At 46.8% G+C, this 17281-nt stretch overlaps 2 protein-coding genes across 9 annotated transcripts in view; one reads left to right on the top strand and one right to left on the bottom strand.

Annotated features, from left to right (window-relative positions):
* The window catches only part of CADPS2 (calcium dependent secretion activator 2), a 350035-nt gene extending 345744 nt beyond the window's left edge, over window positions 1-4291 (top strand). For all 7 annotated transcript variants that reach the window (XM_079994071.1, XM_079994070.1, XM_079994069.1 and 4 more), the window contains 2 exons: window positions 56-160; window positions 3308-4291. In XM_079994071.1, the coding sequence (XP_079850197.1) occupies window positions 56-160; window positions 3308-3478 (276 nt within the window). In that variant the 3' untranslated portion in view covers window positions 3479-4291. The remainder of the gene's footprint in view (window positions 1-55; window positions 161-3307) is intronic.
* The window catches only part of LOC307225975 (uncharacterized protein), a 217368-nt gene that overhangs the window by 187538 nt on the left and 12549 nt on the right, over window positions 1-17281 (bottom strand). The window contains exons 1-2 of one of the 2 annotated variants that reach the window (XR_013843195.1): window positions 12702-13022; window positions 5293-5437 (exon numbers count right to left, since the gene is read on the bottom strand). Coding sequence is in view for 1 of the 2 variants with exons in the window: in XM_079994450.1 (XP_079850576.1) it covers window positions 5432-5437 (6 nt within the window). In the remaining variant the exon portion in view is untranslated. Of the gene's footprint in view, window positions 1-5292; window positions 5438-12701; window positions 13023-17281 lie in introns of those variants that run through there. The other variant, XM_079994450.1, reaches the window with a different exon arrangement.

Below are 17281 nucleotides of genomic sequence, written 5' to 3'. Positions count from 1 at the left end.
TGGACAGGACATATCTCTCTATATATATTTACTGCCTCTTCTTTTTTCTTAACAGCAATGGTACAGTAACTCTATGAAAATCATATGCGTGTGGCTGGCTGATAGATTAGAACTGCAGCTTCATATCTATCAGCTGAAGACTCTCATCAAGATAGTGAAGGTAAATATATTAGAATTTGATTGCACCGCAGCATTGAAAAGAAAAGCAAACAATGAATTCTTCTGGCTTTTTTTTTTTTTTAAAAAAAAGCAGTTTTATTGGTTTTTAAATAACCATTGAATACTTACCTAGCAGTACATCCAAATGTTTGCCTCTAGACATAAACTGACACATTCAAACCTCATCCTCATCCTCCCCTGAGAATATTGAGTAATTGATATAAGGAGGTCTTGATTTTGGTCATTAACATAGTTAAAGAATGGGGTCCACATTTCTTGGAAGATGTCTCTCTTCGTTATGCCTTTAATTGCCCTCTTGTGTCTGGTGAGACGCTCAGACATTGCTGTATCCCAGATATTGTGCATCATATGCATCAATACAGCAATTTCCCCAAAGCTTTGAAGCACTTCAGTTCATTCGTAAGTTCAACTGCTGTAAGGTGGATATTCCACTTTAAAAAATGGGAGGGCAGCCCAATGAGTTCACAGCTGAGATGAGATTACATCACTTTTTCCAAACCTGTTACCCTTCAGCTGTTTTGAGACTAGAGCTCCTATCAGCTAGCTTGGCTGGCGCTGATGGGAGTTCTGGTCCAAAACAGCTAGAGATTGGGAACGTTGAATTAGTTCTTATGGTCTTGGTCTCAGTGATCCATGAGCCGCACCAAACCGGCTACAGCACTTGCTTGAAAGGGCTAAAGCAAAGCAGTGCACTAGTACCCATCTTACTTGCAGTGAAAAGGTGCCTTTTAGAATTATCTGGGACTGGCAGAAAGAATAATTTGTTTAGTAGCTGAATCTGTGCTTCGCAATGAAAGTCACTCCAGCAAATCTAGAGTGGTGTATATAAGCCAAATTGTACAAGCAGCTAGCGTCTAATAAACATGTCCCCAGAGGCCAGAACACTGCAGAACAGAAACCCAAAAGGCCACTTAATGAGTGATTGGTGAGGTGATTTAGTGGTCTGAAGGCCTATCTGAATCTGTTCAGCTACTTATCAGGTGCAAAAATGGAAGGCTGCACAAATGGAGATTGACTGATGGGAACATTTCCCCTGCCAGCAAATTGGATTCTACAGCTCCCAAGGTGATTTCAGGGGCCAAGCACCACCGAGTGGAATTTGTGTGAGTGCATACACGTAGCAAAGGGGAGTTAAACTGCATTTGCAGCTCCTACAATTATTTTTATAACTCTTTTTTTATTATTAATATGGATCACTAGTTTTGCATGAGTAAAAAAATTCTACAGAAGTAATTTAAAAGCGATGAATTTGAAGAGTTTGCACATCAAACTGAAGTCTTATTTTCCAGTTCAGAAGCACTAGTGTTTCTGGCATTCCTGCCACAGGCAGGGCCACGTTTCGGCACACTTGCTCAGTTGTTAGCACTGGATCTCAATCTGGAGCTGTATTTTGGTATTCAGATGGTTGTTTAATGCAGTTGATCATGAAAAATATAGTCCTCGGTTCAGAATAATCAGCTAGTCGTGCATCTAAAGGACATGTAAACCATCCAAGATGTGTTTCACTTTGGAAATGTAAAGCAATAATAAGTACCATCTTGTTTTTAAGCGCCTGTTTTAACATTCTTGTGATTTAAGGTTAACAGAGCACAGTCTTTTTGTATTCAGGGTAGTTCTCTCCCAACTCCGCAGATCAAAGCAAAAAGAGCCTTTAGAACAGTCCTGATTCCCAGTGGCTGTCAGCCCAACACCTTTGTAAGCCTGTATGTTTTGCTGCATGTGACAATGAAACGCAGCCTACATTGCAGCATTCAGGATGAATCGGCCAGTGTCTTTCATTATTAGTCCAGATTCTGCTGGTGGAACCATTGCTCGGGCAATTGTGCTGTACCTGAGCTATACCGTTACGGCAGAGCCATGTATTAAATTAAATATTTGTACTTACTCAAGGCAAGCGATTCCCAGAGCTGCTGCTCTTCCTGATAACCTCCAGGAGAAAGCATCCCCAAGCCACACAGGCTATTGGAGAGTTGCTCATTAAGTTTAAGAGCCAGCTCATTCAAGACACAGCAATTACTTGATGAGAGTTTGATACGTTTCTTTGGAAAGCATGTGAAAGAATGCTACCTTTTTTTTTTTTTTTTTGAAAGAGTGCTGTTTTCTTCCCTGTTTCTGTGTAACACACACACACACACACTATGAAAGGTACCAGAAAATAACTGTTGGGAGATGTTACACTGAGAACTACTTTCAGGCTTTTTAGCACCATAAACAAAACATTTAAATAGCTCTCCCTTGCCCACAGCAATACACTCTGGGGCTTGGGGGTTGGGATCCTGTTCTCGTGTGTTGTGTTGAAGGAGGAAGCATAGCTTAGGGTTAAGAGCCTGTGATTTCCATCCAGAACATTCCAGCTCCAATCCTTGACATCTCTAATTTGGGACTACAATTCCCATCATCCCTGATTATCGGTCCTGCTAGCTAGGGACAGTGGGAGCTGTAGACCCGAAAACAGCTGGAGACCCAAGTTTGGGAAACACTGAGTTAAAGGATCTTAAATACAGGGCTGGCACAGACGCCATCCTAAGCCCCCCAGAGCAGCTGTTGCCCTCCAGATGTTCTGGACTACAGCTCCCAGAAAAAATCATGCTGCCTGGCAGAAAGGCTGGAAGCTGTAGTCCAAAATATCTGGAGGGCACCAGTTCAGTGAATGCTGTTCTGAAGATGCCATGGTAGACTGCTGTGATCAAAACAGTCCAATGGTCTGCTTGTTACTTACTATTCCCTTTTTTTGTCAATTGATTCTTTTTGATTTTCCATATTGTTGTGGATTTGTTAAAAAACGGAGCAAATTTAATACTTTTTCAACAACAAAAAGACTTCCCACCCCCTTCTTAGATGTGTCCATAATTAACCCTTATTGCTGCTTATATTTCATAGTTCTAATTCACATTCCATTTTTTCCTTTTATCCATCAGCATTAGTTAACATTTCCAATATTGTCACGAGAGGATTACGCATCCATTTATCAAGCCACATTAATTCGCCAATTCTATTCCACATACCTTTTCCCAACCCTTTATCAGGCCTTCATTCCATCTGCCCCCTTCGACGAGACTGACATTTTTTGGGAACTACAAAAGGGAAGAACTGACCCTTTGCTGAAAATATTCTCTTGTCACTACAGAAGACCTATCGAGACTTCAGGCTGCAGGGCGTGCTGGAAGGAACCCTGAACAGCAAAACATACGACACCGTCCACAGCCGTCTGACAGTAGAGGAAGCCACGGTCTCTGTGTCTGATGGGAGCGGACTTCAAGGCATCACAATGAAGGACAGCGACGAAGAAGACGGCTGACCACCTGCTTCCCCTTCATGAGTGTTTGTTCCGTAACTTGTCCTCACACTTTTATGGTTTTGCCTTAATGCCCCGATGCTATGGTGTAAAATTCATCCCACTTGTGAGGGAGGTAGGTGGGCTAGAAAGGGGGAAAGGGGGTGGTATTGGGGCAGGGGTGTTTAATGCCGAGGACATTTTGAAGACAATGGCCGGGGTGGGGTGGGGGGTTGCATATTTTTCTATGTAGCTTTGCTTTGCACCTTTGAGAATGCCAGCATGCAGTGTGGGCTCCATCCCTTTCTGTTTGTCGCGTTGCCGTTTCTCTTCCTGTAACCGGACGGGAGAGCAGACATTGTACATTGCGCAATACTACAGGCAGTCATCATTGGAAACTGTTCAGAGCAGGCATTTCATCTGCAACAATTGCAGCCCGAAAATGTATTTCCCATGGTTTGTCGCTGTTGTGTTTTGTTTCTGTTGTCGGTCTCTTGCTTTTTCTTCATTCTTAGGAGACATGCATTTAAAAGAAAAACTTGGTCCCTAGTCCTTTGATTTTTGCTTTGTATAAAAGGCAAGAGGATTTCCAAGGACTGCCAGGGGAAAAACACACACACACACACCACACTACATGCGTTGCATCTTCTCTCTTGCAAATTTAAAAACTTTCTCATCTCGTTGATTGTCCAGAAACTTGCCTTCGGTATTTCTATGTCTCTGTGAAAATTTGCAGGCAATAAGAATCCCCCTTTTCCCTCCTGTCATGACCACTTCTGTATCTAGCCCACGTTTGTACAAAGTTCCAAAATTAAAATATGTTTGCAATATTTGAAATCCTTCGAACTGCAGCGTGTGATTTGTTTTGCTGGCAGGAGAGGGCAGTTACAAAAATAAAGTGCAATTGTTTCCTGGATCCCTGCAAGATTTGATAAAGTGTTTTTATATGAAGAATTACCTAAGTGGTCTAGCCTATAGTTTTTTCATTTAAGAAATGACTTGCATCTCAATATTCTCCGGTGATGTCTTTTCAAAAAGGCATTCTGCTTTTGTATACCTTCCCATAAAATGCATACATCTCTGCCTATTGATGACAACTTGAATGGTTCCAAAGTAATCTGGAAGAGCACTGAGTGAAGAAGTTGGGGGCGGGCGTTACTTATGTTCCTAGTGACCTTAAATGCCTGGCCTTAATTTAGCAGTGAAGTGCTTTACTTCAATGAATTCCTTAAACAATTCAGAATCGCTGTGGCTTACGCGACGGTTCTTTGCAAAGACAGGTCGTGCAACTTTGCGGCTGCTCTGTGAGTACAAAGGCTTGAAGGATTGAAAAGTAGTGAGTTCCAGAGAGGAGCTCATTGTTTTGTTTCGTTTTGAAGCGCTCATGTAAACTGCGCTGAACAAGGGCAAACAAGTTACACTTCAGCAGAGCTTGGCTCCTCCTCAAAGTGACAATTACTCCTCGTTCTCCAAGAACTCTCGAGAACTTGAAATAGAGCTATTTAGTGGGAGAAAGGGCAAATAAAATATTCTGTGCTCTTGCACTGTCCTCACAAACAGAATGGCGAGGACAATATGTCTGGGGTCTAGCATTCTCTTTAGTCTCCCTTCAGGAAATAACTTTCCCAAATGATGCCAAAGATTTTTTGGATAGAGTGAGTGATGATCATTACTCCTTCCGGCAATGTTTGGGGGCTCAACACAGAAATCTCAATCAAAAAGCAACGGGAGTATGACATAGGTAACCAAATACACCCCATCCAATGGACTAAACTGCGGTATAAACCTTCCTTCAAATCCATCTCACACAACAGAAAGGAACACACCTTGAAACTTACCTATAGATGGTACCTAACACCATGGAAGTTGCAGCTGATACACCCAGGAACCTCACCAAAATGCTGGAGAAGTTGCAGCTCTACAGGTACATACCCCCACATGTGGTAGGACTGCTCCAGAATCCAACCCTTCTGGACATCAGACCTACAAGAAATATGCAAAATAACAAAACAGGGATTAGAAGCCTCCCCAGAACTACCAGATCTACAATTATACTTTGAGGCATTGTGTTTGTGCTGGATTACTGAAGAACACGCTACTGCTAGATCTGGTAGGGCATGATGGTAAATATGGATGGCAGAGCCAAAATTTACAAGAGTTTCTCCAACCATGTGATCAGAAAGAACTTGATTAGAGTCTGGGGAAAACACAAAAACTTACTGGAAAGAAAGACACCACTGTGGTTATTCCCTACAGGAGCAATAACTAGGGAAAAGATTAATATGGAGAACCAGTGGGGTACTCACTGCAGCCAGCTGAAGTCAACCAAGTATGCCTTGGGTCCCCCAACCTCTCTCACCACCAAGAGAAACTAATAAATGAATAGAAAGAGAATGTGACGCCGAGACAAAAACCTTGCACGTAACACTATGTAAAAGAATGAAAGTTTATGTCAGGGACGAGCCAGTGGTTTCAAGTTCCCCAGAGGGAGGGGGGAACCTGGGAGTGGAAGAAGAGGGTGAGGTGCCCGACAGGGAGGGAGATAATGAGGAGAGAGCTGTGGGAGAGGAAGAGGCAGGAAGGGCTAGAGAGCCAGGAAGTTCACAGGAGCAGCAAGGGTTAAGCTCAAGCTCAGAATCAGCTCTCTTGAGACATGGGAGAAGAGGAGGGTGTAAGGCATGGGTTGCTGGAGGGGCAACTGCAGGCCTCAGCAGAGATCTGAACTGAGTGACTCTGATGGATGATAAGATGTGTTAGTGACCCGTTGTAAATACTGTAAATAAAGACTATTTAAAAAGTCATGGTGATTGTTGTGAAGAGAGGACACCCTCAGCCCTGACATTTTACCACCCCTCTCTTCTCCCCCCAACCTTATACCGACTACAACATTAATGTCTCAAACCGGATATAATTGATCTGTAGAAAAGACTTTACGATCTGAAAACAGAGATGATGTAACCCAAGAAAATCATGTAATAAAAGCAATTTTAAAAGAAGGAGAAACAAAAAACTTTTTAATTAATAATAATAATAATAATAATAATTTATTATTTATACCCCACCCATCTGGCTAAGTTTCCCCAGCCACTCTGGGTGGCTCCCAATCAAGTGTTAAAAACAATACAGCATTAAATATTAAAAACTTCCCTGAACAGGGCTGCCTTCAGATGTCTTTTGAAGATAGGATAGCTGTTTATTTCCTTCACATCTGAAGGGAGGGTGTTCCACAGGGTGGGCACCACTACCAAGAAGGCCCTCTGTCTGGTTCCCTGTAACCTCACTTCTCGCAATGAGGGAACCGCCAGAAGGCCCTCGGTGCTGGATCTCACTGTCCGGGCTGAACAATGGGGGTGGAGATGCTCCTTCAGGTATACAGGACGGAGGCCATTTAGGGCTTTAAAGGTCAGCACCAACACTTTGAATTGTGCTCGGAAACGTACTGGGAGCCAATGCAGATCTCTCAGGACTGGTGTTATGTGGTCCCGGCGGCCACTCCCAGTCACCAGTCTAGCTGCCGCATTCTGGATTAATTGCAGTTTCCAGGTCACCTTCAAAGGTAGCCCCACGTAGAGAGCATGGCAGTAGTCCAAGTGAGAGATAACTAGAGCATGCACCACTCTGGAGAGACAGTCCGTGGGCAGGTAGGGTCTTAGCCTGCGTACCAGGTGGAGCTGGTAGACAGCCGCTCTGGACACAGAAATACGGTAACCTGCACCTCCATGGACAGCTGTGAGTCTAAAATGACTCCCAGGCTGCGCACCTGGTCCTTCAGGGGCACAGTTTCTCCATTCAGGACCAGGGAATCCCCCACACCCGCCCGCCCCCTGTCCCCCCAAAACAGTACTTCTGTCTTGTCAGGATTCAACCTCAATCTGTTAGCCGCCATCCATCCTCCAACCGCCTCCAGGCACTAACATGTTTTTAAAAAACATACACAAAGGAAGCTACAGAGTCAGACAATTTGGCCTGTCTAGCTCAGTACAGTCTTACATTGAAAGGCAGTGCCTCTTTGGGACTTCAGACTGGGTTTTCTTCCAGTCTTACCCAGAGATGCTGGGGACTGACCTTCTGCATATGAAGTTTTACCAGTAGACTATGCGCCATCCCAATACCAGTCTGTGGGTATTCACTGGTGATGGGACAGAGATGCAGGTTAAAGATACACCTTGCCCAAAGCTTTGCTGGGAGTTTAGCTGTTGCCTGCAGGTATTGTATGTGGTAAAGAAAAAGCAAAACCTCCAGGAGGAAGCTAACTGAATAACCTGCTTCCCATTCCTACAATTCAGCCACTTTTAAAGCTATAAAAGTGCAAGCTGCTTAAACCGGTCCTTAAATTAGTTTGGTCCCGGTGCAAGGTGTGTGCCGCCCATGGCCATTAAAGCACATTAGCATTTCCTGCATTTGTGACCTTCAAATTCTCCAGAACCCTTCCTTGTGTAAGTGTTACGCAAAAGGCAGCACCTATAAGAGCACAAATGGTTCCGGCTCTCTCCACAGAAACCCAACAGAATCCCAGATCCTTTTAATTTAATTGAACATTGCTCATCCGTGTATATTCCCAGGTATTAGCATCACTGGCCAACTATCAAGGACCAGACTCAAGTCAAGGGCCCATCAATACCTGGGTTCCCCACTCCCAGCCTTACTGCTACTGCTCCTTGTTATCATTGCCTGTACACAGTCCTCTTTAAGTGAATAAGCATCACAGGAGAAAGGAGGAGCACCAACCTAGCCTCAAGATTCTCTTCCCTTCTCGATGGCTGTAACAAAAAACACAAGATGGTACGTCTTTCCCAATGCCCCTCTCCCAGAACTTACACCATACACTGTATGGCACCACCCAGCTCTACCTCTCCTTTAAATCAGAACCAGTGAAGGCGGTGAAGGTCCTATGTGAGTGCCTGGAGGCGGTTGGAGGATGGATGGCGGCTAACAGATTGAGGTTGAATCCTGACAAGACAAAAGTACTGTTTTGGGGGACAGGGGGCGGGCAGGTGTGGGGGATTCCCTGGTCCTGAAAGGGGTAACTGTGACCCTGAAGGACCAGGTGTGCAGCCTGGGAGTCATTTTAGACTCACAGCTGTCCATGGAGGCACAGGTCAATTCTGTGTCCAGGGCAGCTGTTTACCAGCTCCATCTGGTACGCAGGCTAAGACCCTACCTGCCCGCGGACTGTCTCTCCAGAGTGGTGCATGCTCTAGTTATCTCCCGCTTGGACTACTGCAATGCGCTCTACGTGGGGCTACCTTTGAAGGTGATCCAGAAACTGCAATTAATCCAGAATGCGGCAGCTAGACTGGTGACTGGGACTGGCTGCCGGGACCACATAACACCGGTCCTGAGAGATCTGCATTGGCTTCCAGTACGTTTCCGAGCACAATTCAAAGTGTTGGTGCTGACCTTTAAAGCCCTAAACGGCCTCCGTCCTGTATACCTGAAGGAGCGTCTCCACCCCCATCGTTCAGCCCGGACACTGAGATCCAGCGCCGAGGGCCTTCTGGCGGTTCCCTCATTGTGAGAAGTGGTTAATAATAATAATAATAATAATAATAATAATAAATTTTATTTATATCCCGCCCTCCCCAGCCGAAGCCGGGCTCAGGGCGGCTAACAATAATCAAATAATCAAACAATCAAATAAACACACATTCTAAAAATATTTCATTATAAAAATTAATTAAAATCAAATTAATGGCAACCGATTAAGCAAAATTCTGTGCAGGTTGCCAGAGGAGGGAGTCAGGCTGCGCCCTGACCAAAGGCCTGGTGGAACAACTCTGTCTTGCAGGCCCTGCGGAAAGATGTCAGGTCCCGCAGGGCCCTAGTCTCTTGTGACAGAGCGTTCCACCAGATTGGAGCCGCAGCCGAGAAGGCCCTGGCTCTAGCTGAGGCCAGCCTAACCTCTGAGGCCTGGGACCTTGAGGATGTTATTCTTTGCAGACCGTAGGTTTCTCTGTGGGGCATACCAGGAGAGGCTGTCCCGTAGGTACGAGGTTCCTAGGCCGTATAGGGCTTTAAAGGTTAAAACCAGCACCTTAAACCTGATCCTGTACTCCACCGGGAGCCAGTGCAGCTGGTATAGTACCGGATGAATGTGATCTCGCAGCGAAGACCCCATAAGGAGTCTCGCCGCAGCATTCTGCACCCGCTGGAGTTTCTGGGTCAGTCTCAAGGGCAGCCCCACGTAGAGTGAGTTACAATAATCCAGTCTGGAGGTGACTGTCGCATGGATCATAGTGGCTAGGTCAGGGCGAGAGAGATAAGGGGCCAACTGCTTAGCTTGGCAGAGATGAAAAAATGCCGCCTTTGTTATAGCTGTAATCTGCGCCTCCATAGAGAGGGAGGTATCGAAGATTACACCCAAACTCTTAACGGACGGTGCTGGCACTAATTGCACCCCCGCAAGAGATGGGAGTTGCCCCCTCAGTCCCATATCGTCCCGCCCCAGCCAGAGGACCTCTGTCTTCGAAGGATTTAACTTCAACCGGCTCCCACGTAACCATCCAGCCACAGCTTCCAGACATCTCGCCAGTGTGTCTGGGGCCAAGTCAGGATGGCCATCCATCAACAGATAGAGTTGGGTGTCATCAGCATACTGATGGCAACCCAGCCCAAAACTCCGGACAAGCTGGGCGAGGGGGTGCATAAAGATGTTAAAAAGCATCGGGGAGAGAATCACACCCTGAGGCACTCCACACACCAAGGAGTGGCGCAATGACAATTCCCCCCCAAGCGCCACCCTCTGTCCCCGACCAGAGAGAAACGAGCGCAGCCATTGAAGGACTGTTCCCTGGAACCCCACGTCGGCAAGGCGGTGGTCCAGGAGTTCGTGATCGACCATGTCAAAGGCTGCTGACAGATCTAGAAGAATCAGCAGCCCCGACCCGCCTCGATCCAGCTGCCTGCGGAGATCATCTGTTAGGGCGACCAGAGCCGTCTAGGTCCCATGACCAGCGCGGAAGCCGGACTGGAATGGATCCAGAGCAGATGTTTCATCCAGAAACCTACCAAGCTGTTCAGCAACCGCTCTCTCAATCACCTTACCCAGGAATGGAAGATTCGAGACTGGGTGGTAATTGGATAGATCTAAGGGATCTAATGATGTTTTCTTTAAGAGCGGACGCACCACTGCCTCCTTCAGTTCCCCTGGGAATATCCCGGTGCCAAGGGACAAATTGATGATATCCCCCAGGGGGGCCCGCACCTCGTCTGGACACGCTCTAATCAGCCAGGACGGGCACGGGTCAAGAGGACAGGTGGTGGGCTTTCCAGCTCGGAGGAGTCTGTCCACATCGGCTGGAGATATCTGGTCAAAGTGGTCCAATACTGGACCCGAGGACAGTCGAGGGGCCTCCAGTTCCTTTATTGTATCCAAATTGGCAGGGAGGTCATGGCGGAGTAACAGGACCTTCTCCGCAAAAAAGCTCGCAAATGCCTCACAGCTGTGTGTCAGATTGTTATTTAAATTTGGCTGTCCTTCAAGGGATGTTAAAGACCAAATTATACTAAATAATTACAGGGAACCAGACAGAGGGCCTTCTTGGTAGTGGTGCCCACCCTGTGGAACACCCTCCCTTCAGATGTCAAGGAAATAAGCAGCTATCCTATCTTTAAAGGACATCTGAAGGCAGCCCTGTTCTGTTTTAAACTGTTCTGTTGCTGTACTGTTTTAAACACTTGATTGAGTGGCTGGGGAAACTCAGCCAGATGGGCAGGGTATAAATAATAAATTATTATTATTATTATCCCTGTTCGTAATTCTACTCACCCCTTTAAGCAGCGGCCAGAGAACCTCCAGCCCATGAGAATCATCATCATTTTAACATCCCTTCTCCCTAAAAATCTGAGGGCAGGTTACATAGCCAATACATGCACAAAACTTACAAGTGGGGCTTTAGATTCCCCCTTCCTACTGGAATTTGCACTGATGGGATTCTGAAAAGGGATCCATAATCTCAGCATCAGATTCCATATTTCTTTCTTACCAGTGCAGGAGCCATTCCTCTGACTCCATCTTTCCATTTCCTTTTTCAGTTCCTCTTAACAAAGGGAGACAATTAACCTTAAGGAGTCCCCTAATTGTGCAGTAATCCTTAGCCCCAGATATCTTACCCAAGTGCCCTCAAAAGTCAATGTCCCCTTATTAGTTCTAGAGATAATTCCCCCTAACTTTCTATTAAATTGCAGCAGGGCCTCAAGTGGTTCGTTGGGACTAGTTAAAGCATGAGCCTCATCCTTTGCACAGAATGATATTTTAAAATCTTTCTCCTAATCCCTTTCATGCCAGAATGCTGCCTTCCAGCTACTATCATGGGTTATGTAACAAGCAAAGGCGTGGCAAAGGAGGCAGCTTTGTCCAATGCTACTTTTCAGTAGAACCTATTAGTTGAATTTCTGCATGCCATTGAGTCAATAAACAAAGCAATAGGAAATAGCTAGAGCTGCAACGTAGTTGTTTAAAAATGGAACCATACAGTTGGAAGGGACTCAGAGGATCATCTATTCTAGTCCAAACTCCTGCAATGCAGGCAGCATTGAAAATTTGCCAGGAGCATTTTGCACCTGGCTATCGGCCACTTGCAACCAAGTGAAGATGCCCGAGCGTCAGGATGGCACCTGACATCTACACCATCTGGAGGTGCATGCCGGGGGAATCCTTGGATCTTGATTGTTTTCACACACCAGCAACACATCCTGTGGAATTCTATCCATGATATTTTATCTGAACAAACTTCAGGAACCAAAAAAGTTGTATTGGAAAATACGACTTTCAAGCTGTCTGGCCCCAAAATGGCAACTAGACATTTGGCAACTGCAACCCTGGTTTAAGAAGTCCTTTGGCGCCTAGCTTATATATCCAAGTTTCTAACACTGGAATGCAGGAATATGCAGCTGTCCCATACTGTCCCATACAGGGACTGAACCTTCAACCTTAGCATTATCAGCACCATTCTCTAACCAACTGAGCTATCCCGTTCCTTTTGATGCTTTTGTCTTCTCCATCCCAGCCTGAGTCAGAAGAGACTCGGGTCTCTTCCTTTTTTGTGGGGCTTTAAAAAGGGAGAGAAAAACCATGTGTGCCAGTTTGAGCTCTTTGGAGGAAAGGAGAGCTAGAAATGTAAATAATAAATAATAATAATACCCCCCTCCAAACAAAAGTTAGCAGCAAAGACAGGAGCCCGTGCCCTTCCTAACTCTTGCCCTGATCATGTGGGGAAATGTGATATCAAAGCATTTTTTCAATTACCTTGCCAATCCAAATTGTCCATTATCCCCACCAGGAGACAAGCTGTAGCTGAGTGAAAGCTTAGGCTTCCAATGCAGCCCACTGTTAATCTTGCAGATAGGTCTAAGCCTGGATTAGTCCAGCCCCAAAACCACAACTCAAAACACCCCTCTGCTTGCACCAAAGATCAGACCATTTAAATTGCCTCCTCTGAGGCTCTGACCCCTCCTAGGTCAGACTCAACACTCAATGGTTTGCAGCAGCTTTCAATGGCTTGCAGGAGCAAACTCAACACTCAGTGGTTTCAAACCGTAGGAGTTGGATGGGACCTTGGATGTCATAACGCAGCCTTTCCCAACTTTGGGCCCCCCAGGTGTCACTGGACTACAATTCCTATCAGCCCCAGCCAGCATGGCCCAATGATGGATGATGGGAATTGTCATCATAATTGTGAATTATGATGTCCAGTAACATCTGGAGACCCAAGGTTCAGATAGGGTGATCTAGTCCAACCCGCTACTCAAGACAGGATCCAACAGGCCTGCAAAGCTCATCAGCCCCAGTTGGCAGAGCCAATGGTCAGGGCTGATGGGAGCTGAAATCCAGTATCCCTAGAGGGCACCTGGTTGGAGAAGCCTGAACTACAGCCTTCGTGACGGGCCAGTTTCTCCTTACATATCCCCAGCAAAGGAGTGCCTGCTGCTTCCCAAGGCAATCTATGCCACTGTTCAACAACTCTTGATTCACTAACTTGCAGGGAGGGGCACTTCCCCTTTTAATGTAAAAAAAACCCCCAAAACTATTTAATAATAATAATAATAAATCCTCATGAAATAAGATGTGAACTAGAAAAAGCATACACAAACTCTTTCCTTTGCTCCTACTTTGGGTGGGGGGGGGGGTTACATGTGGTTGCCCTATCACAGCTACCCTAAAATCCTGGATTTCTCCCTTGTCCAGCTGTCTGTCACTTCCGGCCATAGCGAGACCAGGCAGGGAGGGAAATATGGATTCCCAAGTTGCCCCGGAAGCTGGGCACCCGAGGTCAAGCAGGACCTTCCCCAAGGCAAATGAGGGGAGGTTGGAAGGGGATGCGAGGGACTCAACTAGTCGCTTCTTGGCAGAGAAACACCTGTTGGCAGGTGCAGCGCCCGTGGCTCTAGGGTTGTTCTGCACAGGATGGGACCGGGTGGTTGCGGTGATTTTTTTTCATATGGTGCTGAAGTGACTTCAAAACAACCCATAGCAGGGCTGCCATACGTCCAGATTTTCCCAGACAATGACGGGATTTCAAGGGCAGAACTGACGTCGGAGGAGAATTTCCAAAAGGCGGTGTTTTGTCTTGGTCAATCAAAAAAATGTGTTTTTGGGGTGGTTTCCTTTTAAAAAGCCGAAAAACTTTGGGAGTTGTCTAAAAAAAAGTTCAGCAACTTTCGGGTTTCCCTAAAAAGGAAAGCTCAACAATTTTGGGGTCTTCCTAAAATGGCGTGCATTTGATGGGCAGCCGGCGTTTTTTTCGGTGGTTCCCTTAAAAAAAGCTCCGTTGTGCACACATACCCATGAATTTGTAGATCTATCTGCACTTGGCTACCCAGAGCTTAAATACATGACCTTTCACATACCCTTTCCAACACACGCATTTGGAGAGGATCCCTAACTTGGCAGAGAGATAAAGATAGAGAAGACCTGAAACACAGGACAAAACTGTATCAATACAGGATGCAGCATTTTACATTGAAATACGGGACAATCTTGTATCATACAGGACAGGTGGCCACCCGTCCTCAGCCCCGCTGCGGATCAACCATAGCTGCCTCGAAACCAACGCGCGCCCGGCCACGAAGGCGGGCAACCTGCTCCCAGGCCGGAGCCCTTGGGCCCGGGGCTCAGACGAAAAGAGAGCCGCCAGGCCGGGTTTGGCGCCCTGCACCGGCTCGGAAGGAAACTCCTGCTCCGCTTCTTGGCGCTTCGGGCCCCAGCGGTGGCACGCTGGGCCCCGAAGCGCTTCATTCATACTTACCCGGATTCCCCGCTGAAGGAGACCCACATAACCGTGGGGCGCAGGCGGGCCCTTCCCCAGGACTCCTGGGGAACGCCAAGCGTTTACACCGCCATTCGCTCCTGAACGGCGCCTCTTCCCAAGCCGACAGGCCGAGCCACGCCCGCCACGTAGCCATTGCGCTTTTTTCACACCTGAGGCTTGTTGGCTAAAAGAGCTTCCCAGGCGCAAGTGTCCGGGCAGGATCATCACCGCCAGCTCTGCCGCTTAGAAATAAGCTCTCTCCCTCGATATTCAGAGCATTTCGGATTCGGAAGGACCACCTAGGCCAACTCCCTGTAAGATCACACCTGGTTTTAAGAGCGAAAAGCCCAGGGGATCCTTTCCCGGGATGGAGGCTTCCTCTGGCGCGTTCTGCGCGCTAAGGCGCAAAGCGCAGGTCCCGCGGGAAGCTCGTTAAAAGAAACTTTCTGCTGGGCGATTTCAGAGACCAGCGGGTTTTCTATCAGCACCCTCTCCCCGCTTTCTGGAACCTCTTTCAGGACTAAAGACAGAAGGACTGTGCAGTTGACTTCCTCGCAGGTTGTTGGGGCTGCAGTCCTGCGCGTTCTTGGACAGCACTGAAACCAACAGAGCCCGGTAGGATCATTGAGGATTATTAAATATTATTAAATATTAAAAATAGAATCAAACATTACAAACTTCCCTAAACAGGGCTGCCTTCAGATGTCTTAGGGACAGGGGTGGCACTGTGGGGTTAAACCACAGAGCCTAGGACTTGCCGGTCAGCGGTTCGAATCCCCGCGACTGGGTTAGCTCCTGTTGCTCATCCCTGCTCCGGCTCCCTCGGCCAATAAAGTGAGATGAGCGCCGCAACCCCAGAGTCGGTCACTACTGGGCCAAACTGTCAGGGGTCCCTTTACCTTTAAAAGTCAGATACTGTAGTTGTTTATTTCCTTGACATCTGATGGGAGGGCGTTCCAAAGGGCGACCCCCTTATTTCTGAGCATCACAGTGCTTTCCCACCCACCCTTTTGTGGTTTCGTCTTTCCCCATACTACATCTGCAACCCTCACATATACCTGTTGCCCCCCCCCCCAACAAGTGAACTTTTGTTAAAGCAGGCAAGCCTGGTGAGAAACTATGCTGCCTGATCCTAAATGTCTGTGTATACCTGTTTGATGGGGGGTGCTAAAATACTTCAGTCACAGGAGTCCACTCGAGAGAGCCCCAAAGTTGATGGGCATTGCCACTGAAATGGGGTGTGCCACATCTTGTGGTTGATTTTGTCGGGGCAGGGCTTACTTGGGGCTCCAAATATTTTATTCAAGAAGGCACCCTTGGCTTTGATCATTTTCTTTCTGTGTTACTACCTTTTCTCTGGGAAGTGTGCATGGTTTTCCCCACCCCAACTTCCATTTTATCTTCACAACAACCTTCTGAAGTAGGTTACGCCGAGAGACAACAACTGACCCAAAGTCACCCAGCATAGCTGAGAGGGGTTTTGAACCCTGGTCTCCCAGGCCCTAGTCTAACCAAAACTCTTAATGACTACACCACATCAATGAGAGGAAGGCATTCTGCAATGCCCAAAGGCCTTATTTTTTCTCATTATGGCCCCATGTTCCAAGACTTGACTCTTAGAGACAGGTGTGAGGCCTGGGGGAGCCAAGACTCAATTAAACCAAAGATTTATTTTCTCTGTCTACAAAGAACCACAGCTTTCAAATGGTTGCTCATATGCATGTTTACTCAGAAGCAAGCTCCGCTAAAAAGAGACCTGCTTCTGAATGAATGTGCTTTAGGTTTCAAGGCTTTACTTCATTGTCCTCAACGTTATGCCCCTTTTCACAGGCTTCTGTTCTAGAGTGACTGTCTTTTTTCCTCCCTTTCTGAGCTCTTCTGTCTTTACCGTTGGAGTGAAAGGGCAGAAAAGTAGCAACAGGAAACATTTCCAGGCATGGATATGCAGAATTGAGCTGGTGAACCTGTTTAATTTCTGCCTGAGAGGTGCCCTGATCAGTTAGCTATCTTTGTATTTTATTGATAATTAGTAGTTGTATGCAAGTAAGATGTTGTTGTTTAGTCGTTTAGTCGTGTCCGACTTTTCATGACCCCATGGACCAGAGCACGCCAGGCACTCCTGTCTTCCACTGCCTCCCGCAGTTTGGTCAAACTCATGCTGGTAGCTTCGAGAACACTGTCCAACCATCTCGTCCTCTGTCATCCCCTTCCCCTTGTGCCCTCCATCTTTCCCAACACAAGGGTCTTTTCAAGGGAGTCTTCTCTTCTCATGAGGTGGCCAAGGTATTGGAGTAAGATAAATGGCCTTTAATTACTGAAAGTGCTCTGGGGAGGGGGAATGGCTCATATATTTGCAGGGGGCAAGGGAGCATCTTAGGCTAAGAAGATGTTGCTTCTTTGACGAATGGAGTCAGAGAGAGAGATGTCTGCCTCCCCTGAGGTATTTTGTTACCTGCACAGGTGAGGCCTCGCCCACCCCTGGTCACATGCAGAGGAAGTCTCTCCCAGCCCAGGAGGAAACAGGAAATTCCGACTGGCTGGTCCAGACACCCTCTTTTTATGTCCCCTCTAGGAATGT

The sequence above is a fragment of the Podarcis cretensis genome, assembly GCF_951804945.1.
Source record: "Podarcis cretensis genome assembly, chromosome: 10".
Taxonomy (NCBI): domain Eukaryota; kingdom Metazoa; phylum Chordata; class Lepidosauria; order Squamata; family Lacertidae; genus Podarcis; species Podarcis cretensis.
The sequence above is the reverse complement of the archived record's forward strand: the minus strand, read 5'-3'. Positions and strand labels throughout refer to the sequence as shown.